This window comes from Trichoplax adhaerens, genomic scaffold (assembly GCF_000150275.1).
Source record: "Trichoplax adhaerens TRIADscaffold_27 genomic scaffold, whole genome shotgun sequence".
Lineage (NCBI taxonomy): Eukaryota > Metazoa > Placozoa > Uniplacotomia > Trichoplacea > Trichoplacidae > Trichoplax > Trichoplax adhaerens.
In genome coordinates this window covers 685,875-713,051 of record NW_002060968.1, presented here as the reverse complement: position 1 = coordinate 713,051, position 27,177 = coordinate 685,875, and the positions used below count along the sequence as shown (strand labels likewise).

Genomic DNA, 27,177 nt, shown 5'->3' with positions numbered 1-27,177 from the left:
TCATTCAGTCTAATGAATGCTTAATTTTACTACTAGACTATTGTGTTCATTGATTATTTCAGACATAATTGAATCGCTGAAAGTAGCAAAAATCTGTATTCGCCTATGCAAAACGGTTTAGTAATTTTAATATAGAATCAGCAGCTGCTAATACTTAATTGGTATAGAATATGAGCAGTCAAATCTGTGCCAACATTTTTCGGTTCTAGTAGATCATATATGATATTATGCATAACACAAGTTATTTAGCGATAATATAAAACTAATTAAACATTTCCGTACTGACTGCCAATATTTTTCGATTCCATCTTTGATAGCGTTTCGTAAATTTATATTAATGATAATCAATGTCTGCAATGTTGTCAGCATTAAACATACAAGATAAAAAGAAAAAATACTATAGTTAAATTGCAGACTTTTATACAAAATATATTACGATTTTATCCATTGAATGGGCTCGTGTTGTAACTATTTTTTATCAAACTAGCCAATTAATTTAAAGCATTAAAGATTGCCCTTGTGTGATATTGTTTAATGAAATTGACTGCATAAGCACTATAGCAAATTTTTACGACGCTATCAAATGCATTCTTGAGTGCGACTTTATCTATATAAGATAAAAAAGTTTACTTATTTTCAGTTTTACATTGTATGATGATACTACTAATTTCTAGCAGCATACTCATATACAGTATAGGAGCACGATTAGAATTATATACAATAGTACAGTATAAATGTCAACACTAATCTAATTTACTTGAGTTGACGATATGGCTGCATTACTATGTCATAAACCTGCAATTACATTAAAAGTATACATTACATTCATCGCTATTATTTAAATTATTTTGTACTTAAATTTTTCATTGAACTTATTCAATTCGAAAAATACCAGACTTGATTAATAATACTAGACAATAATTCTTAGTTATTATATAGAGCAAAGACGTAATTACATATAAATTAAGACAGTAAGATAAAAAATCATTTACGATTCTATTGAGATAAAACAATTTTCTCCCAGCAAATTAGAATTCAAGCAGACAGGAAAAAAATATTATTATAAGATTTCGACACTTTTTGCTTGATTTCCTAATTAAGTGCGCGGTACAAGATTAATGATACTTCCTGTTATGAACGATTATTTTAAAGCGATGGCTTAATGAGACATAATAATTCTACTTAGTTCATGGCATATTAAATCTAGCATCTATTACTCTTAGGGGCCAACTTATTCATCTTCCTCCACAGTATTGCAATAAATTGCTAGCTGTCACAAAACAGCTTTGCAACAAGATAACGCAATATACGATCAATAAGTCAATTCCTTGAACCACGTATCAAGGAACGATATCTGCACTATCACAAACACTTTTGCTCTACTAGCAGACTACACAAAGACTTAAACGCCTCGTATTTTACGTTAAACACTAAGTTGGACAATTCTCCTTTATTTCACGATATACTGCATTTATATACTATTCCTCAATAGTTCATGAGTCATAGTTAATACAATTAACATTAGAATCATTTACTGAATTAGATATTAATTTTAGCTACTGCTCCCTTAATGCAGACAACAGTATTTACGAACATAGACATGTAATGACTAATACAGAATAGTCAGATTACGATATGTCCTATCACGGAACATTTCCATGATAATTTACAGTCTACCATAAGTAAATTACAATCACAATGATTCGAACTGTAAGCAGATGATTTGCATTCCCTATTATAACTATTATAATTTCAGTATGTGTATAAGTGTCACTGTCATAAAAAGTCAGTGCTATATTAAAATACAGTATATCCAAATTAGAATTTAACTAAATAAGGATAGTCTAACAGAATTATCCTAACATAGTTATTTCTACTGTAATACAGTATTTAACACTGTAACACTAGCATTTTCAAAAATGTTTAGTAAACGACCTAGGCGTCTGCTATCTTTGTGGATATCATTCTGGAACTAAATAGAAACTGTACGCAAAGCAAAATAGCTACTAGAAAAATAAATTGCTTTTGACTAAAATAAGAGATGATGTAGCGGGTGCAATACATTTCTTGATATCAAGTAGATTGCAAAATTTATGTACATCAATAGAGTGATTTACGAAATCGAGAAAAGACCTATTAAAAAAAATGCGTTGAAAAATTTGAATTACCTGCAGTATTTATAAATTTAAGTACTTAATATTGTAGTATAATCCTGCGCATGACAAATAGCATTAATTTTTATTGCAGCACTGACTGACTATCGCCCTGAAATAGCTGGCAAGAGTAGTATAGCAAACATTTTAGGTCTAAGTATAGCTTTGACAATACCATTTTAACTACGGGTATTATTATGTTAGCTACTATATATACGAAATTTCTGTGTTGCTCTATTTCTCGTTGCAAATTTAAATGCGATTACAAAATATAGAAATTTTTGTGTATCTGAGTATCGCTATGCTTATAGGTGTATTACGTTAGCACAATAACAACGCTAGCTTTATTTATAATTAGATCGTTATATTGCATATACATGCACAGTCCTAACCGGTAAAACGTGGAAATATGTAAAGTCAAGATGGCAGAAGGTAAACCGTAAACGGTATATTTTACTCCATTTAGTCTTAAAATCTACGATATATAACAATATCATGAAAAATTTTCATTTATTCCTATATTTGCGAGAAAAGATGACTTGAACTAGATGTAAATGCTAAATGAGGACATTAATATTGTTTGCCTTTTGCATATACTTTAAAAATTTTTACGAATTGTACAAATACTTAAGAGTATTTTGTAATTCAATAGTTGCTACCAAGAAAAGTCCATTTTACTGTCCTAAGCTAGACCCGCTTAACTTTGCGTTTTATTTTAAGAATGATTACTTTATGAATGGCAATATCGAAATTAGTCTTTCCTACAAATAAATGTGATAATTACTTTCGCAAAAGCAATTGGATGGAATTATCGTATTGCAGAAGTTTCGTGGTTTAGAAAGTAATTAGATAATAGTAATTAACATCTTACACTGGTATATTTATAATAGTCGTCATATTTGAACGAAATTGTAGCGAAAGATCATTGGCTCGACGAAATGAATACTATTCTGCTAGATTATCTGAAAATTAAATGGCATGCTTTGCAGCTAATGCTGTTTCCAGAAGATAAAGAAGAAGAGGCTTTAATTTACGAGTAAAATTAAAGGAATTTACTTTACGAGTCAATTGTAGTGTGCGTTGGTAAGAGCATTTCGCAATGTTGTATGTTTCTGTTACGACTCCATGATGCTGTATTAGCCTCACTGCTGGTACGTTCGTAGGAACTTAGATCGACTTCGGTCCTTTACTGCGTCGAAACCGCTAATCCTCAAGAATAAAACATTTGGGTACAGTCTGCTATGTACTATAGAAGCAATCCGTATAGGTTCTAGTACCTACTAAAAGAACGAAATACAGTACTTCACCGTTTTATCATCAGCCACAGCCTACTAACATACTTTCATCTATGCAAACCATTACAACTACCTAAATAATAGAGTTTCTGGAAATATTGTTGCGTACAATATTTCAGTATTACATTATAAAACTGCTTTGTACACTGCAGGATAGCGTATCTCTACTGGTCATAATTATAAGCCTTTAAGAGGAGTTTGTTCTTAGGGTAGTTCTTGAGGGTTATAGTAGTAGTGTTGTAGTTTTACTAGATCTTACGACAGATCAAGGTAGTTATTACGATTCTTAAGTGCACTACACTGTCATAATTAGTAGCGAAATATCATACGCACGATTAGCTCGTCATTCAGTACTGTTATGTAAATATTTAAGGGTATAATTGTGTTATGGCTGTTCACTACACACTAAAGTATTACTGATAACACTGATATGAGATGGAATGTACTGGAAATACCAGAAAAAAAGGTATATATAAGACGTCGAGATTAGAAATAAAGAGCAGATTATACACGTACATTCAAACGAAATCTAAACGTGTAAACCGCAGTAATCTACCGGAGGAACTCAAAGTGAATGCTTAGGTTAAACTAGTACATATGTCAGCAAGCATTCTGTGATAATAGATTTTTTGCACTTTACAAGATGCTAAATTTTGTTAGAATAATAGCAGCCGTTAATTAATCCTCTTCGATATATAACTATAAATCTTAATCCTTATAAAATGTACGTCATATCACCTGAGTCATATTCGTATAGCAATGAACAAAGTTAATGAATTTTTTCAATTTTGTACTACACAAAGAAATGTTACCGTGCCTTGCCACCATGCGAGATTATGAAAGGAATGAGCTCACAATGACTAGGAGAGTTCCGAAATTCAGTATGATAAAGGCTAGTCGAGTGATACAACAAATAAACTATCTTTCTAACTGAATACTTTTCCAGTAATTGATTACCTGCACGTACCCCCCCCCCGAATGTATTAGGATATTAGTTATTAGAGGAGTTAAGCGTTCACAAAGAAGAAATTTGTGACAAATTCCCATAAATGTTCATCCTCATAAAACGTAGGCAATATCACCTAGGTCATATTCATAAATCAATAAACAAAGTTAATGAATTTTTTTCAACTTTGTACCAGACAAAGAAATGTTCCGATTTAATTTATGGGAAACGCAAAGCCCGGAATGTATCTGTTGACAAATCTCTTTCATTCCTATACCACATGAATACCATTATTATCATGTAAGGCAGATTCTATAATTATCAAAGCTAATAATGACATCATTAGATAAATACAATAGACCATATGTTCTTGTAAAGCTTATTATTATTTAGAATCAGATCAGCCATGGTATTTTCGCTGCGTTCGTAAAAATACAAACAACTTATATCTCAGGGCAACATCAAATGATGATAAACTATTAAAAGTAAAAGACAAATTCTTAATGAAAGACGTTGACATGGTTTCAAATGAGCTGTTTAATTGTAGAATTCGAAATTTTAGACGTGAAAAACCGGATAGCTATTAATTGAGCCTTCGCAATACCAGCGGTATTGTTTCTTATCCCTTGAACTTTTTCACTTTTACAGTATTTATCCACGATAATTACTAAAAATCCTCTAATTTAATAATGGATTTCAGAATAAGTGATTATGAACATATTTATTCTGTAACTTTCCATTTTGATACATTTGAGGTTGCAAAGCAGGGAATTTTGTGGCAGTCCATCAATAAGGCATAGCTGTCATATTAAATCAGCTACGTTAATGTTAAACTATTATTGTTTCTTATTACTGTAGAATCTGTCCTAACAATAATTAATTTAATCTATTTGGATTATACCAACGGATTACCGTATTACGCTTGATAAATATTGAAAGGGTTAGCCTTGTATTGCCACTACGCAGAAACGTTTGCCATAATAAATTATTGGCTAAAGCTTAGTCGGGCATTGTAGCAAAGCTTAGAGAAATACCATTTAGTCAGATTACATTATTAACTCTACAACAAAACACTTTTGCCGTTTTTAACGACTCGTAGATTAGAGATAAGACCACACTTGTCCATTGGTTAGTCTATAAATTACCCGTAGATTGTTGTAAGGTAGTACTGGGATGTTTACAATATTTCATTAGCCATCTTCTAAGCATTTAATCAGCTAGCCCCTCAAACTACAATTTTGAAATAAAATATATATTTTATTTTGTTTTCTACCGATAAACAAAACGAAAATGTTATTAATAAATTACCTGAAATTTCTACATTACGACAATTAGTATCTTACGATAGCAGTTATGAAATGATTCTCTCTTAGAAAATGTGCACTATGTAGAAACAACCCTAAGAATAAAGTCCTGACTAGATCTATACTTACTGTACATAATATGATCATTTTTGCAAATGGATCATCCAAAGACAAGGTATATCGGCAATTGCTTTTCTCTTACAGTAAATCATTGTTGATGATGCTAATTAAGGCATTACTCAAACCATACTAAACCGCAAAATCTTACAAGCACTATCATATGGAGATCATTCCAGCCTATAGAGGCATAAACCGGATATCCTATGTAGTCACTTACTTACAGTAGTATATAACAGAGCTAATATTAACGAAAGTACTTGACTTGATTCACGAGTAACAATTTTATCCATTTTTGCTTGCCAATTAATAAAACCGACTATGAAAACCATACTGTAAGAATAGCCTTTTGTATGTTGTCTAAATATTGTTGACAGATCATTACTAGGCTGATCATAAATTGAATTTATACTTTGACAAAGCTTAGATGCTACCAATGGTTAAGCAGGGATATGTATAAATTTGCCATTCTGCGTTGTATACTTTACAATGTACAGTACAGTAAGTTATGGGCTACTCTTTTAGGAGTCTATGACTAAATATAATATTTTGCAATGCCTTAAGCCGGCTATCAAGGCAGTGGGTAGTATAGCAATGTATCATTAGCGGAAGTTTCGGTTTCAGTAAAACTTACTAGCATACACGGCGATGCGCCTTATTCGTATGGATTGTGCATACGAGAATGTATGAATATATATTGAAACGCTTTAGCTTACCTTGAATCTCATCATTATAAACAGAAGGAAATTGTTACTTTCAATTCAGGAACGACCATTACTTATATTCGTTTAGGAAAAGCATTGATCTGGCAGCCCTCTATTATAATCAGCTTTGATAGCTTTAACCTCGATATACAGTAAAATTGTGGATCAACTGTAGTTTCAAGCTACCGTATTATGATCAAATGTTTTGAAAATGTCAGATGATAACCAGTACAGTATTTTATTTTATTTACATGGTAGCGTTAAACCACAATTGGTTCCTGTACACTGCACAGTAGCTATACTAAAATCGTATTGCGGATATATTTTATATTCACAGCAGAATATCTTATACGAAATGGGGAGATGTAATGGATCGAATCATGTCTCTGAAGTCTATCCTGTAATGACTGACTTTATTAATTCTAACCGTTTCAGTAGCATTTTTTGAAGACGTGTACCACAACTTGTTTGACAACTCCAGTCGACGTTTAGATCACCTAAAGAGAGAATTTATCTCAGATTGTCTATCGATTTGAGATACCACGTTATAATGTAACCATATCTGGAAGCCAGGTTAACTTTCTTACAACAATAGTAGCAGATCTGAGACCCCATAGCTCTATGGAAATAACCTAGCTGCCTGAATACGACATCGAGCTTACAATTCCAAGGTTGTAAACAACAAATGTTTGATTTACATTGCTTGAACCTACAGGACTTGGTATATGAACGAAAATGTGTGGATAGGATTAGTTTTGACAAAGCTGAATTTAACAACCCTGAGTGATCGAAACCATCGCTAGATACAGCAATTCTGGTCTAGTAATATACTTTTGCATAGCATGCTGACAAGAATAACGAATCCTGCAGCTTCACTACACCATGGCATATTCTATGAGAAATGATTGGATTGAGAGTGCAATTATCGAGACAAGAGTGTCTCTTTTTATGTTTCACTTTCTTCCCCAAACAAAAAGTTCCAAGTACAGCATCACTTTATAATGATTTTTGCTACTAGTACAGGGGGTCCGGAAAGTCTGAACACATCTTATTTAGTTCTGTATGAAAGATGTGTCCAGGCATCTTGGAATTGTATTTTACTAACTCGATAGCAGTTTGACCAATAGGTATTATTTTCATTAGAAGAGTAGAGTCCGGCATCTTGGAATTGTATTTTACTACCTAGAGAGCAGTTTGACCAATAGGTATTATTTTCATTAGCACAGTCGAGTCCGGCATCATGGAATTGTATTTTACTACCTAGAGAGCAGTTTGACCAATTGGTATTATTTTCATTAGTACAGTCGAGTCCGGCATCTTGGAATTGTATTTTACTACGTAGAGAGCAGCTTCATCAATAGCTATTATGTTCATTAGTACAGTACAGTAGAGTCCGGCATCTTGTCATTGTATTTTACTACTTAGAGAGCAGTTTGACCAATAGCTAGTAAAATTGTAGAATTACAGGATGCCGGACTCTACTATACTTATTATTTTCATTAGTACAGTCGAGTCCGGCATCTTGGAATTGTATTTTACTGCGTAGAGAGCAGCTTCATCAATAGCTATTATGTTCATTAGCACAGTCGAGTCCGGCATCTTGTCATCGTATTTTACTACGTAGAGAGCAGCTTCATCCATAGCTATTATGTTGATTAGTACAGTCGAGTCCGGCATCTTGGAATTGTATTTTACTACCTAAAGAGCAGTTTGACCAATAGGTATTATGTTGATTAGCACGGTCGAGTCCGGCATCTTTAGAATTGTATTTTACTGCGTAGAGAGCAGCTTCATCCATAGCTATTATGTTGATTAGTACAGTTGAGTCCGACAACTTGGAATTGTATTTTACTACGTAGAGAGCAGCTTCATCGATAGCTATTATGTTGATTAGTACAGTCGAGTCCGGCATCTTGGAATTGTATTTTACTACCTAGAGAGCAGTTTGACCAATAGGTATTATGTTGATTAGTATAGTCGAGTCCGGCATCTTGGAATTGTATTTTACTACCTAGAGAGCAGTTTGACCAATAGGTATTATGTTGATTAGTATAGTCGAGTCCGGCATCTTGGAATTGTATTTTACTACCTAGAGAGCAGTTTGACCAATAGGTATTATGTTGATTAGTATAGTCGAGTCCGGCATCTTGTCATCGTATTTTACTAAGTAGAAAGCAGCTTCGTCCATAGCTATTATGTTGATTAGTACAGTTGAGTCCGGCAACTTGGAATTGTATTTTACTACGTAGAGAGCAGCTTCATCCATAGCTATTATGTTCATTAGCACAGTCGAGTCCGGCATCTTGCCATCGTATTTTACTAAGTAGAAAGCAGCTTCGTCCATAGCTATTATGTTGATTAGTACAGTTGAGTCCGGCATCTTGTCATCGTATTTTACTACGTAGAGAGCAGCTTCATCCATAGCTATTATGTTCATTAGCACAGTCGAGTCCGGCATCTTGTCATCGTATTTTACTACGTAGAAAGCAGTTTGACCAATAGGTATTATGTTCATTAGGACAGTCGAGCCCGGCATCTTGTCGTTGTATTTTACTTCGTAGAGAGCAGTTTCATCGATAGCTAGTAAAATAGAATTACAAATGGATGGATAGTTTGTGCAGGATAAAGAGAATGATGGATTGATTTTTCTTGTTCAAGTTTATCGGCTGCAATACCCACAGTACAGTGTACAGTGTACAGTACGCATGAAGCAGATACTGTAGATGGTGGACTGTAGTCGACAGTGTACAGTACAGTGTACTGTACAATAGATAGGAAGCTTGCTGGCTGAGACTTGGTAGGGAAGTTTTGCCACTGTGACGCTGTTTGCCTTGGTACTGTAGACTCTACAGTGTAGAGTAGTGGACTGAAGACTGGCGGCGGGCCTACGGTAGAAGATCCTCGGACGCCAGGAAACATTGTGAAAGAGCCGTGAGACGGAACGCAGCAGCGCTGGGGAAAAGTTGGCGATCGCCTGAAATTGGGATAGCAGTAGGCCAATTGAAGATTGTATTTAGGTTAGTTGATAGGTTGGTTATCGTCCAGTAGTCTATTTGATGGCGTTTTCTTAGTGGCGCCATGGTGAGATGGGAGTGGATGAAAATTCAGACGCCGTTGCCATTGCGGTAGTATTCATGAGTTCAATCAAGGTGTCAACACTGGAGTAGATTATCCAGCTTGATGAAGGCTGGAAAAGAGTGCATTAAATCCAACCCCATTGACCATAGCGATCCATCGTTCTTCTAAGTGGATCCCCCGTTGGACTCCATGTTCATCTCATGCATCACTCTTCATACAACCCAGAAGGAACTATTAGATCCAAGAGTACAGTCAACTAATGGGCAGAGGTAGAGACTGGATCATTTTCGAGCACTTCCATCATGGAGAAGTTGGACAGCGTTAGTACGTCAACCTTTTGTTGTGCGACTTGTCCTGGCACAATCTTGTTTACCATACCAAGGCATTAGCCATGGGCTGTCTTGAATGCCTTATTATTCCACAGGGTTGGATAGAATAGCTCCATCTTGTAAACACTTTTTTTTTATTCAATAGGGAGGTTAATAGATAGAGCTTGCCAATCGGATCCCTTGTATAGAGTAGAGACTGTCTCATTTTTCTTTTCGAGAAAGTAACTGTCATGGCAATACTAGTATTCAACTCGAGAGCGATCTTACTGTAGCAATAATATTGACGTTGAAGATGAGAATGGCCAGGGTTGGATGCTATACTTTCCATCGACTTGTTGCCATCATCACCACTCTAACTCTAGCAATCGGCCGATCGTAAACGCTTGTACAAGCAGTCCATGTTCTAGCATGAAATGCATGACCAATAGAAGAATAAATGGACTGTAATTTGATCCATCTTCAACATAGCATAGACTTACACTCCAAGGGATAAATGAATCAGCAATGATGCCTTGTCTTCCTATCGACCCGATGTCATGAACAATTTGCAAACTAGCATCGTGATGGCAACATTGTCCTTAGAAAGAGAGAAACTGACGTCAATTGGGGTGGGGGACCATCAATAAATGCTTCAAATTGGAGCATGGATACGAGTCTTGATACTTGAATTCTTGTTATTTCCTTCCTGGTTTTTGTTCCTCGTCATATTACGCCAAAGCGCTTCCGTGGCCATAATCAATCAGTAAACGAATGTTATTCGACGTCGTACACCAACTTTCTAGTCTGTTGACGTCGTCATTCGACTGCTATTCACAATCCACTCTACATCATTGACAAATGGCTATTATTGGCCACCAAGCACCATAGATTAACTTAAATTAATTAGGCTTCATTCCTAAAATGGACAAAGAACATCAGTTGAATCGTTAATCGTCTTTCTCTTTCTTCTTTTTTTGGGGCCAGCATTTAAAAGCCAATCAACGATCAAGTCTTACCGAAAGGTTCCATCTCCAGTCAAGGTACGAGCCGAATGCATCAATCGATCCTTGCGGGGATGGAGAGTTATTTTCTTTCCTTATAGGATAATCTAGATTGCCTAAATCGTATTGGTACTTTTCACTATTCAATTGACTACAGACGAGCATTATCCAATTTGGGGACAGTTTATCCTTGATTAGAAGATAACCATTGTACAGTATCGATAGACCACTAGGAGTTGTTCAAAACATGCGTAAACAGGTTCTTACTTTGGACATAGCTAACCATAGATTGGGTTAATATTGCATTGACTATAGTTCTACCATAATGTCCTGGTCGGCAATGCATGGTCTACCAGTATACTACTCACTAGAATAGTTCTTCTTAACAGCAGTGACTAATTACCAATCATAGAATAGAATCAATCTGTCGGTTGCAAGTACAGTACAGTTGGATTAACACTAGTCAAGGCTGTCAATCTTTCCAACTAGTTCAAAAGTATCCAATTGAATCTGACTTGACTTGCTATGCCTATTTTTCTTTCCATTTGGTACAGTACAACGAAGGAATTTTTTCTGCCACCGTCAAGTAAATTCTGCTTTGGAGAGACGTTAAAGAATGGACTAATAGTTTATCCATTGGATATACAAATAACGTAGTAACCAATACCATTCGCCATAAATAGTCCTATCAGACGATTATCCACTCTGTGTGAAAGAGCCGAGCCGTTGAAGGTGTAAAGGAAATTAGTATCGACCGCACCGGACAAGTTGGAATATCATCATGGGCAATTCAAATAGTAACCAACACCAAAATGAGCAATTACCATCCACAGGCATATCTCCCAACCGTGATCCGGTCATGTCAGAATTTCTTTCATTACCCCGAGTCAATACTCAACAACTACATCATATATACAATTCCGCTCAGTTAGATGAATTAAATCGAGAACTAGCCGAAGAAGTTAAAAAACTCTGGGAAAATAAATGCCAATGTACTAATGATGCTGATGCTCATTCGTGCTTGGCCGCATTCTATCACTTAGGCCTATCGGGTATAAGCAAAAGTCCACAAAAAGCTTACCAACATTACACTATTGCCGCACAAGCCAATCATCCTGTCGCTCAGTACATGATATGCGGTTTATATACGTGCAATCCTGACGAAAGAAACTCATATGCCCGCTTATTAGGTAAAGAAGAATATGCCAATACTGTCGTGGAAAACTTTGTTAAATCGGCTGCTCAGTCATCGCATTATACTTTTGCTCATAATGACTTATGGGAATCATACGAAGATGATGCGCCACATTGGAAATGTGCAGTCAAAAATTTAATTCGATCTCATCGTGCTATTATCGATAAACCTGGCAATACCCCCGCCAATATTTTAGGTAGAATATACAATGAACTAGGCTACTTGATAGCCATGGTAAACTTGATAGACCAAGACGATAACCAGGAAAAGTATCAACTTGCAATGAATTACTTCATCAAGGCTGCAGAACAATATGGTAATCCAGCTGGCTACTTAAATTTAGCAAATATAATTTATGCTAATGGATTTGGTGCTGATAAAGATACAAACAAAGTCCTAGAATACCGACAGAAGGCTGCTGATGCTAATCACTCGCGCGGATTATTTTTAATAGCACTGCAAAACGATACAACATCGGTAGCAAACAAAGACATAGGGCTAAAATTTGTGGAAAATATCGATAAATCGTTAAGCTTTAGCTTTACCAAAAACCTTCTCATTGCAGCATTGAATTGCTCATCTGGTAATGGCGGCAAGCCGCCTGATATGCAGAAAGCTAGCCAATATCTGAAGCTAGCATTGTTTGCACAAGAATATAATGATCAGGGTTTTAGCGGTTCTGCAGCAGCGTATGAACTTCTGGGATATCTATACCTTCATGGCCAAGGTGTCGAACAGAATATTCCAATGGCTAGCACATGTTATGCTACCGGAGCGTCACTAGGCTTTCTCAGCAGTAACTTACATCTAGCTAAAATGATTGAAAAAAAGAAAGCACCAAATGCAACCTTAAAAGATGCCATTGCTGTTTACCTGTATTATACATTTAACCAAGAGGCCGACCCGATCCATGTTGCTCACTGCCGTTACAGATTAGGGAAAATATTCAACAACAGCAATGATCCTGAGCAACATGATTCCGTACGAGCTGCAAAATATTTTCACAGTGCTGCAAAAATCTACAAAGAAGTCATCAAGTCGAAGACCTGCTTGGGCAAGGCATTTTATCATTTGGGTGTCATGTATCATCATGGATTTGGAGTAAAGGCTAGCATTAAACAAGCGAACAGTTACTATAAAACCGCCATCAAAAGGAATAGTGAACAATATCGACTTTATGATGTTCATTATGCTCAAAAAGCTAAGCGAAAACTGGAGCAATTACCCAATGTATAGTAGTAACTATATCGGCCATGTCGTCAAGGATTAGTGAAACACAAAACAGTATGGATAGTTTTATGCAAGCATAAATACTAGGTTTTGCAATTCTAGCTTTAGTATTAAGTGTTTACCTTGGGTTACAAAAATTGCAGTGGCTTGCAAAGTTGGGAGGTCAAGATGCTACCCGCTAGGCCTATTTTCGCATAGCCTATTTGTAGAATATTGAATGTACAGTATATGATAATCATAAAAATTTTCAAGTAACAGTAATGGAATGTTATTTTTATAAAATTATATTGAGGCACAAATGCTTATAGAATTTATTTTCTTCTATTTTGGCTATGTAACGTCTTTGATCTGACTGTTCATACTCATATAATTTTATTTATTCACCTAGCATGATTTTGTATGATGAGATTATAACATGGTATCGAAATATTACAGGTAGAATTTTCACCTCTGTCCTGAATAAAGATTGATATTGTATATGTTATCCTTTTTTTATACTTTACTGTCTTACTACATATCCATGACTTATTCGTACGTTTAGACTTGATGATATCACATCGGTTTATATTATCCTTAATATGTTAATGTTTATTAAATAAGTCTTGCCTGGAAAAATTTTTAATTTTGGTCTTGAAATAAAAGAGTTAATGAAATTTCATATCAGGATATTGGATGTATAGGGCCTTGAGGTTGAAAATAATAATGAAATTGAGTTCAACCTGTCGGCAGCTAGGCTGTATGATCTTGTTAGGATCGCTATCCAAGGTGAAGCTTGGATATGTAATTGATCAATAAATGTAATTGCTGATTTTGAGCATCCAGCAAAATTATCGCTGGTACATTATTTCTAATGATGGATAAATAAAGAAATACCGTTTGATGATTTTGCTTTCAAATTACAGCATTCTTTACTATTCAGTAAACGTACTGTACAGTATAGCGAGCTTTAGCCTAAGTTATGGTGGTGCCACAGATTTGACATGAAATAACATTTATTTCGATAATCAACGAAGATTCTTCACTTTAATTACGTAGCAATATTGCCTTTCGTCTACCTCACACATAGACTGTTTTGATTCGGCTGAAATTAACTTTCAACAATTTACAATGTAGGTCTGTTCACAACATCATAATTTAATTTTAAAGTTCCACAGGTAACACACTGTGGAAAACAATGGCTTTAAAATTTAAAATTTTATGCTTAATTACAATTAATTCATTCGATGACATGCCGTGAATATAGCCTATAATATGTATAGTAAGACCTTACAAGAATTATACACAAGTGATTACATCACTTTGTAGTAATTTCGACCAACATTGCAGTTGCAACGTACAGTGGATTCACTAATTTGGCTGATTTACAGTAAATATTGCTAAATTCAACGTTTTCATCGTATTCTTAGGAATCTTTAGTGACTAGCATTAAAGTAACATTTACTGCTATTAGTGGGTTTCTCTCTGTTTACATGGAGTAAAGATCGACGGCCATAACCCAATCGTAATCGAATTTGACTCTATAACTTTCGTGTCCATCGGCCTTGCAGTTACAGTTTAATTACACTACCGTATTACTAAAATGTTATAGAATTGAATGATGAATGGATTTATTACTGCTGCTTCTGATGAATTCTACCAGTAAAATACTGTCTAGTATGCCAACATACAATTCCATTAATAATTTCAGCAATCACATCGTATCATGACAAATCTAAGTCTTTCAATCTAATTTCAGCTTTGCGAGGGTAAATTACATCTCTGCAATGACTACTCGATGTTAACACTTTACGATAATAGATGGAGGCTTTCTCTAAATTTTCCTTGTCTGTACTTAATCCTTTATGGTGAATTCTAGCGATTTGATAGTAGGCACAACACTTCGCTAAGGGGTCATAAGTTACTAGTTGAAATTTATTTAATGCTTGATTGATCCATTGTCGCCCTCGATATTGACTCGTCGTTGTCTTCATTTTAAGATAGAGTTGTCCTAATCTTTTCATCGCTAATGCTTGAACTTGGTTCGAGATATTGGTAGAATCGATAATGGCACGATACAACTGGATGGCGGTATGAACATCTGCTATGGCAATTTTACCTTTTTCAACTAATTTCGCTACTTCAATAATACCCTGGTGATGGCCAAGGATAGCAGCGCGACTATAGCAATGAGCTGCAATACTGTAATCGACTTTAATCCATTCTCCTCGTTTATAAATGCAACCCAATGTCAGATACGACAAGCCTCTTCCACGTTGATCAAAATAATCATCGGTTGCTACGCTCATTTTAAGATGAGAGAGACACTGTTGGCGATCAATGCTATCAGTACCACCGAGCCAAAATAATGATGCTATATAGAAGAGAGGAGAAGCAAATGGATAAGCGAGCGCCAAACTAGAATGGGTTACAGCGAGATTAGCTTGGCGAATATTCGCAGTAGAAATATATTTTTCGTAGCAATGTTGGAGAAGGTAGAAATGAGCTTGTGGGCTGTTATATTGGCTAGCTTTAATGAATAATTGAATACAGTGTTCAGAATCTTTTGGACTGCCGTAGCCGTGTGAATATTTCCAGATAGCAATATTGATGAAACCGGAAGCATTTCCGAGTTTAGCAGCTTTGCTAAAGTACTGATAGGCAGTAAGATCGATATTTTCTCCATGTAGTTGATTCAATTTAATCATCATATAGCCCAGTTGGCAATACAAGCTACTCAATTTTACAAGCACCCTATCATGCTGATGAGGTTTAGAACTATGACGGGGAATTTGAACCATCTGATCCCTTAAATTTTTATCGTCTTCATCATCTTGGTAAGTAGACAATAATCGCTTATAAGTCATTTTTTGATTATATAAAGCATTGTAGTACATTTTATCAGCCTTACAACACTTGGTAAGTTCATCATCTGCTTGGCAACACCAAGGATCAATTGCGGCACTAGCAACAAATTGTCGAACTCGGTAAATAGCGACTTGACGTTGATTTTTGAGTTGTTTAGTATATTCGTAGTCACAACCAGTACAACCACACAATTTTCCTAGTTGGTAGATTGCCGATGGGTGATTTTCCCCTGCAGCTAGTTTATAATACTTACTTGCTTGTGATTGATCAATGTTGGTAGTACCTAATCCTAGCTGATATATTCGACCCAGATTATAGTAATGATATGATAATAAATAATAGATTTGATGATTTACTTGGTGCTTGTTATCTATATCATTGGCTTGGATTTGTTGTTGTAATTGTTCAATACATTTTAATGACCAAATTTTGCCTTCATTGTAGGTCAATCTATCGAAACGATTAACTTGATACGCTTTTAACATAGTCATTAATTTATACTCTACCGGATTATCGACAAGATCCATCGTTATCCTTGCAGTACTGTTTTCCAAATAAATTATTAGTGATTAAAGAGATGTCTATCTAATATTGCTATTGCATTTACTGACTGCGTAGAATGTGACTAATTCGACTTGATATTAAAAGTTCTATGTCAATGCAGTCATAGTTTAATATTTCTCAATGCATTATACTGGTTGTTACTATGCACGCTCAATAGGTTCGTTAATTCCATTATAGCATGCAATTGTTGTTGGATGCAATTAATTCTTCATTTTATGACAATGTCATGATCAATCATATACGTAGATCAATATCTAATAAAAAAATAGGCTGGATAGCCGTTGTTATGATAATTTGATCTTAGCCTCATCAACAATACATCGCATAGCTCCTTACAATAAACTTCTTTCTAGCATTGTCTAAAATGACTTGAAAGCTTGAAGAAACTAAAAGAAATCAGAAAGATTTACTTATCAACATGTAGTCAAGAAGATAGGATTATGAAGAAATAGCTGAAACAAAAAAATTCTTCAATCAGTGCGTAGTTGGTAGTTTTACTAATTATCAAAGTTATGCTAGCACTATGAGTCATCTTGTATTCCATCCGGCAAGTAAATATCACTATCACGGCTAAAACGAAGGTGCGGTAGTGGCAGTGTTTGAATTAATTACTAGTACTAAGTAAAATTCGCTATAGACGAAGAATCAAGGGGTAGGTAATTGACTAACACAAATAATTACTGAAGCTGTAGCTGAAACATTCCCAAAAGAGGTAATTAGTGTGCAACCAGCTATTTCGTAAGCCTAGCAATGGACTGCTTACTTAGGATAACCTGCTAGTAGTCTACAGCATTAGAAAACATTTTTAACATTAAAATGAATCAGAGTCGTATAAATTCATCTCCGTTTCACAAGAGTGCATAGAGCTTGTTTGTTGAATAATATGGGTTTGATATTTAACTTTCTGTTCCGATAGTACTCCATTAATACAGTTTACGCGTTGTAGGGTAACTTTATTAACTGAATCGCTCGTTCAAATTTCTCTCATGTAGAGGCCTAATAGTAATTTCAGTTGATGTTGTAATAAAAGCTCATTAATCGATTCATCTCCATATCGTTTTCAGATCGAGTTTTATTTTTTAGTGTTGATTTCTATGATATACGGATAGTGAAAATTATTTCCTTACGCAGCACAATAATGCTAACAAGATGATGAAATTCCACGGGCGGCACTGTTATAATAGTTTATATTCGATGAAGAGCAAATCCAAAGATCTTTGGAGTAGTTTAAAGTAACTTAATAAGAAAATGAGCCTATGTTAAAAAATGCGATCACTTTTGCGAAATTCGCAACGTGGATATTTGCCATTATCGTGTAAATATTGTTAGTAAGAAGACAAGATCGATAATAATTATGATGATATTAATAATCGATATATGAAACAGACATTCAATATCGAAAAGTTATATAATACTATCTGTCTGCTTACGCAATTTAATCATAGTTAATAACGGTGATAAATATTAATTTTCAAATAGAATATGGAGTCCCAATATTTTTAGCAAGCAGCATACCTGTAGGCTATAGAATAACCTCATTTTATAGCAAATCTTCAAGCATAGCAATGCGAAATTATTGTTAAGGTATCAACTTATAACTGTTCATTACACTGTGGAAATAATAAATTTAATAATACATTATTGTAGCTCTAAGGAATGTGCAATAGCTAGATACAGTACATTTCATTGCTATATTCGCAACTGGTTCAAAAATTTAACGGTGGCATACGACATCGATAGTGGTTGCAATAATAACATTAGTCTTTCTGAAATATCTAAGGTGCAACAAAAACAACAATGCTGTTATAGAGACTACTACTTCCAACTTCATTCATTTGTCCTCTTCATGGATGAATACCTACGATAACTGTTGACGAATTTGAAGTAAGGTTAGCATTGGTATCTGCCGTACTATTTCATGCTATCATTAAAGCAATGTGGCTACAGTGCCAGGCTTAAATCCATGAAACATTGTCTCTAAAGAGCATTCTTCTCATTCTTAGAGCACTGTTGGACTTTAAGCCTAACAAGATCATGAAAACAATCTATTACTTCAACGCTATGTTAAGCATAATAACCATTAATGAATAACATCATTAGATAGAGAGAATGATCGAGAACATGTGATCTCTAGTCTAATTATGGAATACCAGATTATGTAATTATGAACTAATAAAGTAGTCAGCTGGCCAGACATATCACAGTGGGAATACTATATAGAAGGGCCCACAAATTGATTTATGCTATTATCGTGAGCCAAGTCCTAAATTCAATCATGTACACGGGTAGCAGAGCGCGCTTGTAAGAATTGCTATTTAAGTTAACCTGAAGTTAGAATTGTCCTGGCTGCAGAGAAACATCCGATCGGAGCTTCATACACTGTAAATAATAAAATGAATTCTTCCCATTGTAAGTCAATTTCTGAAGCACATATAACCACCAGAAGGCTTTAATTTGATGTTTAGAAGTAATTTTCTAGAGAAGTTTTTACAATTAAGTTTCAAGTTAATAATTGAAGTTACAATTTAGACTAGTATGACGAATTAAGACTATTACTTTCATGTTACCTCAACCATTTTATAAAGGATAGATTATTTAATTTCTTTCAGACAAAACCTGTTCGATGTCATCGGTTTGTCCACTATCAAGTGCCACATCTTCAACAGAAGGTAAAGTTTTTAGCGCTCTCGTAACAGTAAATGAAGTTCTGATTAAATAAATTGTTTTCTTGTTACTCCATTCCTATCGTAGAACAGCCACTTTAAAGCATTAGTGGCAGCTTTCCGCCCTGCAGTTTTCCTATTCTTATTAATGAATAAATAGAATTGATGATTTTGTTAAAAGAGCTAATTGCTAATCAGTTTATGCTTGTTAAAATATACTAAGAATCGATCATTTCTACATCCAAAATGACCAAGAACATCAAACTCGTAACAATAAGATAAACAGAATTTTTTCGAAATCAAAATTTAATTACACTATTTTTGATCATCGCAGCAGCAGGATGGTACTGTGTAGTAAACTTTTGTATTGGATCAGTCATCAGAAAGAAATCTTTTCCAGCGAAAATATGTCTTTAAAATCACTGCTATCATCAGTGCAAATAGACTTTTACTTGATAAGGTTATCAGGGTATTAATGCTTTTAATGCAAAAATAACCAATAGATTATATATCCACTTCGTCAGTTACAAAATCTGGAAATGCTATAACAACTATATAGTGCTTTTTTATTCTTAACGGTATTTCTGCGAAGTAAGCAATTTCAAGCGTAATCATTGATCCATTTATGGAGTTGGAGTTATATTTGGGCTTATTAAATCATGAATCTGTTTCAGACTTGGCTCGCATTCAAATCATATACGGATTTTTAGTAGAAATATTACTCAAAATTCAATTCGTGTTTATCACCACGACAAGAATTTATGATTTTCAAGAATCAGCTTTACGCCCTATCGCAATCGTTGAGATAAAGTATTTATTATTATCCTAAAATTATTTATGCTACCAGCTCTGAAGCCTTTTGATATAATTATAAGCGACGTAAACATATGAAATATAAAACTACGACTTCTTTATTTTTTAATGAAGCTAAAATTGAATGATTTATACCTTAACAATGTTAATTAAATCTATTCGCGGTACGATAGATATTAACTTGCTTTTAACTAAGTGCTTGACTAATACATTTATTTCCAACAAAATGAATATTTGAGATAATTTTTATAAAGATAGTGATTCAATAGTTCCTTTGACTGTGGTCTTAAAGCAATCATACAATCGGATAATTGTGTCAAAAACGGCGTCAGTTAACAGTTCTCTACGATTACTGGTCATCTTATTTATGTCATATCGACAGTAAATCAAATTTTACGCTCCTTTCTATATTGTGATGATCACAGCTTAATCCTTAATTGAAACTTATGCAGATTGACGAATTTAATTTATTTAAATGAAGAGTATAATGGTACATTTATTCATCAATGTACCTTCACAAAATTTTTATTCATAAGATAATGTTATTGAAAATCTCTCCGGTTTAAATAATCCATATAATGTTGCCTTGAATCAGTCAGTAATAATAATGGTTGATTGATTAATAATTCGTTATAGATTTACTCCGAGATGTTCCAATCATGACTAGCAGTTGTCATATATCTCGTCATGAGTGCATGGATCTTTTATTATCAGCTCTAAAAAATATAGATCGGAAATCAGGCCATGTCTTCGTATATGGCATGGCTGGAAGTGGAAAAACGACGATAGTTAGCAAAGCTATACGACATTTAGTAAGCAATATCAACGATTTGCCTTATGGAGCATATTGGATTCACATAGGTAGGTTCGCTTAGACTAGAGAGTTAAAATTTCGATATGTCATAAATCAGTTTATTAAATTTTGTAAGATACGATTAAATTTAAATTTATTTGTTTATTATAGGTAATATTGACCAAGAAACATTATTTGAGACTTTAAGATCTTTATGCCTTCGTTTACGAATGTCTGCGGACGAACTGCCACAAAAGCTGCATCAAGTTGTTAAATGCCTTAATCAGTTTTTAAAAAGTAATGTAAAGGATGTAAATTATTTAATGGCAGTATATTTCATTATCTAAGTTTTTAAATCATGAGCAAAATTAAGTTCACCAATCTAGTAATATACATATACATTATTATTTAAATTTATTTAGGAAACAGGAAAACTTCCGAATCAGTTTTCATTTTCGATGATGTTTGGGATGCTTCCTACTTTAGATATTTTCAGTTTGCTTCGAAATCGATTGTGATAACGCGTAACGTTGATCCAGAATTAAAATTAAACTACACTCTAGTCAAAATTCCGGTATTAATTATTATCATTAAAATAACATTATCGTTTTGCAACCACTACTAATAATGATGAATTTAATGCAATCCATAAATAGAATTTTACCTATGCAGAAACTGTACAAATCTTAAGCTCGAAGGGCAAGCAACCTATGATTAGCAAGAAGCATCATGCAAATTCCCATCATGCCGATCAATATATGGAGATTTATCAAATTTATTTAGGGTTACCTCTCGCTGTATCTATTATTAGACGAATTGAATTTCATGATCGATATAAATGGAATGATATCAAAGCAATAATTGATGAAGAAGAGATCAGTATTGGGCGTCACAAATCATTAAATGATAAATTAGATGTCTTAATATCATGTGCTTTAAATAATTTATCAGAAGAGAGAAGGGAACTGTTTAGGCTGCTGGGCGTTTTTCGTAGTATAAGGATTCCCATCAGTATGATTACCATTTTGTGGAATTATTCTGAACATGAAACTATAAAACTTCTTCAACAGCTACAAGAGAGATCGTTGCTGACATATTATCAACAATTAGACCATCGAAATATATTAAGGTATGTGCATCAAAATTTCTTAAGAATTAGCTACTTACCGAGTTTATAATCGCTTCATGATATCAGAGCTGACATTATAAAATCCGTACTAATTTGAAATTAATAAAGTATTAATATATATTTCTTAATAGGGGCTATTGCTTACTACATAATATTGTCATGGATTATCTCCAAAAATCTATAGATGAAGAAAGTTTGCATATTTCTTCTTCAAATTCTATGGTTAAAGCATTGAATACGGTTTTAATCACCAATACAGAATTGAAATATGGTTATGAATGGTATCGTCATGAGGATGACGGTTATTTCTACCGATATATTATCGACCATGCTCTGCAAGCATCAGCATATAAAATAGTAGAAATACTATTGACAGATATAAAATGGATTAATGCAACTGTTAAAATTTGCAAAACTGTTTGGGGCTTACTATTCAATCTACGAGTTATTTATCAACATGTATCAGTTAAGGTAAAATGATCATTGTTAAATATGATTCTTAGTTGGTAAGACCAGTAGTAGATCATAAAAAATTACATTACTAATCCAGTAAGAAATTAAAGCAATTAAAGAAGGATTACTAATTTTGAGCTAGATGTCATATAAAATTGGGCTATTATATTGCATAAATCTTTATTTAAATTCTTTATCCAATTAAATAGAAATACCAATTATATTAAAACATTTTACCTTGAAATATCCTAGATTAACAATTTCTTATACTTTAAATGTTAGATGCGATGTAGTCTCGTAAATACTTGAATAGTTATTTTGTTTACGTTTTAAAAGTTTTTTTTTGCATTGTAAGAATACCTTATGCATCTAACCAAGATAGGGATATAAGTGAAAATTAATGAATTTGTGGTTATTAAAGTGTACAACTAATTTTATCATACAGGAGTCTCAGGATAAATTAAATCAGTTCTATCAGCTATTACAACAGTATGGGATTTTTCTTAATCAAGATTCAGTGGACTTTATACAATTTCTTCTAAACTGGCTTAGTAATGATAGTCCTGTCTACGAACAGGCTTATCAGATTGCTAGAACTCTTCAAGCAAATTCTGCAAGTATCTATTACCACTTAATGTAAGTTTTACTCTTAGACATATATGGTTTTGACCAATTTTCAAGACTGCTATTTATAATACACGCTTGTCAGAAGACTTTTTTATCATTTTTCTAGCAGAGTAGGTTTTTATCATGCTGTGCATAAAGAAATTTTGTTTTTAATCAGTAGAACTTTAGTAGTGTATATTATGTCCATAAATCAGTAGTTTTTATATATATTTATAACATAATAATACGCCATTTTTTACTAGCTATTCTGACATTGAGCCAAGTCAACAAATTTCTGCAACATCATTAATTATTCCTGAAAAGGTTTGGAATGTAACCTCTAGAATGTCGCAAGCAAATAATATGCATTCGCCGAATCGAGGAATTAAAACCGTCAATTCTAAAAGGAGTAAACAAGATGGTGAAATAATAGCGTCGGATTTCGATTTTATTGATAACTGTCCTATTGTAGTTAATATTATTAAAACAGAAGATAATCATATAAAAGTCAAGGTAATTTATTACCAAAGTAAACAGCAATTGAGATATTTAATAATAAATCATAAATTCTCAGGCAAGATCAGAGCTTTTCAATATAATTATGACTCTGCAATAGATATTTCGTAATATAATTCTAGGCTAGTAAATTCCAGACAATTTCTATTTTGTTATAAAGCTGCCTTTCGTTTAACCTTAGATATTCTTATAGTACAACATTGTATTGAAAATAGTAATTACTAAAATCATACACACAATCGTGAAACCATAGCTATTATTAAATATCATACTACTAGGAATCATTTTGATGGAAACTGACCATTTCGATATGTCGTATTTTATTAGACTTCTTTGTAAACTGAGGTTTCTTCGTTGCTAATTAATTGTTCCTTAGCTAATGTTATTAGTTCTTCAGCCAAAGATTTTGTAATTAAATTGCTAAAACATTCAGTTCATGATTATAATTTCAATGATACTGTTGTTATGCCAATAGGTACGTCGTGGAGAGACATTAGAATCAGAAAAGAGTAGCATGTTAGATATTTATGGGCCTCATGATTCTTCAAAATTTGATGTCCGCTTGATTGGGGACTTAAAAGGATTTATTGTTATCGAGAGATATTTATGCAATAATAATTGTTGCCTAGAAAACCTTGATGTAAATCATTGGCATATAATAACTAGTGTAAGCACTTACTGATTTCTAATACCTTCGATTTTTATCATAACATTATGAAATCAAAATAATTTTCAAACATCTATGATCAATTAATTTATAATAGTATAATAGTTGGTTCAAAGGTTTTATTAACAGATTGCGATTAGAAATATTTTCTATTGAAAGCTTAAATTATTATATACCTTAAATATTCATGGAAGTAAATGGTAGATATAATATTCAAATATGATAAAGCTGAATATTTTAATGTCATTATTAATTTGTCTCATTTTCTTTAGTTCAAAGATGTCGCTGAAATCGAGGTACATAAATGGACTTCCACACAAACTATACTCGTCAGCAAAAAGATATATCTAACACACTTACGATACCGATCATTGGATGATATCTTCATATTGGTTTGGGACGATCGTGATTTTGTTAGTAAACTTTAGCTATGCTAATTAATGACAATAATCATACTTAGTCTTGCATTCTGGTTTGTCATTTCATAAAGCTATACATATGAAATCAGCTTATAATCAATATTTTTTTAGGATACCCATGATTTGATGATTACAATGATCAAACGAAGTAGTGGACGAGTTGTTGCATGCTTTTGTCGCTATAATGAGGAATATTCGCAGCGAAGACTGACTTATATTGATGACCAACATGCTATATTTTATTATCGCACGTGGAAGGATCAACAGTTTTTAAAGGTATACTATATAATATCATTAACTCTATCTTAATTTTAAATAAATGATTAATCATTCACAACATTAGATACAAATAAATTAAGAAAATGAAAGATAACTGTTAGCTATAAATGAATGCGATATATAACTATCTTTTCTAGAACTTAACGTAACGAAAATAATTATCCATCAAAATTAGGTTTTTCGACTAGCTCACGAAACAGTTTATGAGGTCTATCAAACTTTATTCATGAAATATTGGCGAGATAGTATCTATGCATGTAGAATTTTAGTATCTCCAGATGAATTAGACATTTACGTAACTGATATTTATGATATTGAGAATGAATCAATTATGAAAGAAGAGCTAGGTGATCAAGACTTTAAACAACTTGATGTAAGTACAACCCCTTTAAATGATGTCAAGGATGAAACAGCAAACTAATTATTGATGTAATAACTGTAACAATACAAAATTCTGTTGCCTTTGAAACCATTTGATATGAATTACTAATCCTACATTTAGAGTGCTTCTTTGCGCCCAGGTGGTGTTTATTTTCTTGTCCGAAAAGGAGAAGAAGTTGTTGTAAGTCAACAGTTGGATATAGTTCGTTCTGATGATAATTTCAAATATCATTATTGTGGTAATTTTGTGACTCTATTTCTAGATATACGATGAATATCCATGGCTAGTATTGAAAGCCAACGAAACTCAGTACATTAACTGTAATTTTCCACTTGACAAGGTCGATCGCTTATGGTTTAATAAGTTGTTTGTATTTATTCAAGAGAGTAAAGTATACATATATAATAATTTTAATTTTGAATTGTTACAAATTTTCGAGTCTCCAGTCATTCATAATTCTCGTAAAGTTAAAGGCAGTAGAAATCTGAATTATTTCATTTGCCGTGACCGTGATTACGGCTATAGCATCATTAAAAAAATTAGTTGAGCTTTCTATTACATGATGCCTACCATAGTTTCCTGATATGATTAAAAATCGTATAATTTCTGCTGTGTACTGTCATTTCTATTAACAATTTCTCCCTGAAGGATGCTAAGCTGCGATTTGTGCCTTGAAGTAGTGTACAGCCGCTAATTTAATATGGCTAGCGCTAATTTAAGCTTGTGTCTCTTTCTGAAATGTTTATACTCATAATCTCTTTCCCGGAGAAAATATTATAGAAGTGCATCATGTATGAGGTCATACAATAATATCGCTAGCGAAGATACTAAATGTATTGTCCTAAAATGATAATTCTATAATTAACTGCAATTTAAATTACGTCATACATGATGGAGTTATGGGTACATTTTTCTAGCTATCAGTGTATCTGTATTATGAGTTTACAACGATATAGCGGTAAAAACTGCATGAATTCCGACTACATGGAGGACATTTATGCAATATAGGCAATAGTTAATATCCGAATATTTTTTGATTTGAAATATTCTGCTTTAAGACTGTCTCCTCATGCTTAGATGTTGATAGAATGCTGTATATGAAATGGTATGGTATCAAAGATTTAAAATACTTTCGGCTACAAGCAAGTATGGAATGTATTAAATTTAAATATCAAGGCGTTTACACTGTCAGAGCTGCTTTATATTTATATATATATATATATATAATAAGTTTCGCTGCTTTATTTCTTGGCCATATGTTATTTTGCAAGTCATTTCTAGTATAATTCAAAAATTGACTTCCGTGCCGAAATAAAACATTGTATTTGAATTTGACGCAAATTTATTTGATTGCATCATACCCGTCATAAGTATCTTCATCATCAGAAAGATGAATGTGCTCAAATTTTTACTAGAATTAGAAGAAATTCAGGCGCACTAGTATACAGAAATTGATGATACTTTCAATTAAAACTCTAGAATAGAAATTAGTAGTGACACTTTATAGGATTAGTCATATTAAAATTATAACCATCAAAGAATCTTAATTTTACAAACATTTTAATTAAATAAGCGTGTGTTAGTATGGTTCTGTACGTAAATTAATATTTTTTATAAGTTTAACATATTAGTAGGAAAGCAATATAAAAATAAATTTTTTATCGACTGCAGAAAGTGCTGTAAAACTTCTGGAGACACTATTAGTAAACTTGCTCGGT

The 27,177-nt window shown here is 33.4% G+C and overlaps 4 protein-coding genes across 4 annotated transcripts; 2 read left to right on the top strand and 2 right to left on the bottom strand.

Annotated features, from left to right (window-relative positions):
- Nucleotides 1-8,608: 8,608 nt before the first annotated feature.
- Nucleotides 8,609-9,055, bottom strand: TRIADDRAFT_61741 (uncharacterized protein; the record flags this gene model as incomplete). The annotated part of the gene is made up of 1 exon (XM_002117656.1): nt 8,609-9,055. The coding sequence occupies one exon, from the start codon at nt 9,053-9,055 to the stop codon at nt 8,609-8,611; it is 447 nt and encodes a 148-aa protein (XP_002117692.1).
- Nucleotides 9,056-11,687: 2,632 nt separating this feature from the next.
- Nucleotides 11,688-13,337, top strand: TRIADDRAFT_61740 (uncharacterized protein; the record flags this gene model as incomplete). Its single annotated transcript, XM_002117683.1, has 1 exon — nt 11,688-13,337. The coding sequence occupies one exon, from the start codon at nt 11,688-11,690 to the stop codon at nt 13,335-13,337; it is 1,650 nt and encodes a 549-aa protein (XP_002117719.1).
- Nucleotides 13,338-15,031: 1,694 nt separating this feature from the next.
- Nucleotides 15,032-16,702, bottom strand: TRIADDRAFT_61739 (uncharacterized protein; the record flags this gene model as incomplete). Its single annotated transcript, XM_002117655.1, has 1 exon — nt 15,032-16,702. One exon carries the CDS (start codon nt 16,700-16,702, stop codon nt 15,032-15,034), a length of 1,671 nt encoding a protein of 556 aa, XP_002117691.1.
- Nucleotides 16,703-20,874: 4,172 nt separating this feature from the next.
- On the top strand, nt 20,875-26,006 carry TRIADDRAFT_61738 (uncharacterized protein; the record flags this gene model as incomplete). The annotated part of the gene is made up of 13 exons (XM_002117682.1): nt 20,875-21,076; nt 21,180-21,305; nt 21,431-21,582; nt 21,665-22,137; nt 22,269-22,608; nt 23,036-23,226; nt 23,460-23,709; nt 24,188-24,379; nt 24,652-24,675; nt 24,910-25,074; nt 25,253-25,450; nt 25,580-25,639; nt 25,722-26,006. 13 exons carry the CDS (start codon nt 20,875-20,877, stop codon nt 26,004-26,006), a joined length of 2,658 nt encoding a protein of 885 aa, XP_002117718.1.
- Between the last annotated feature and the right edge of the window lie 1,171 nt (nt 26,007-27,177).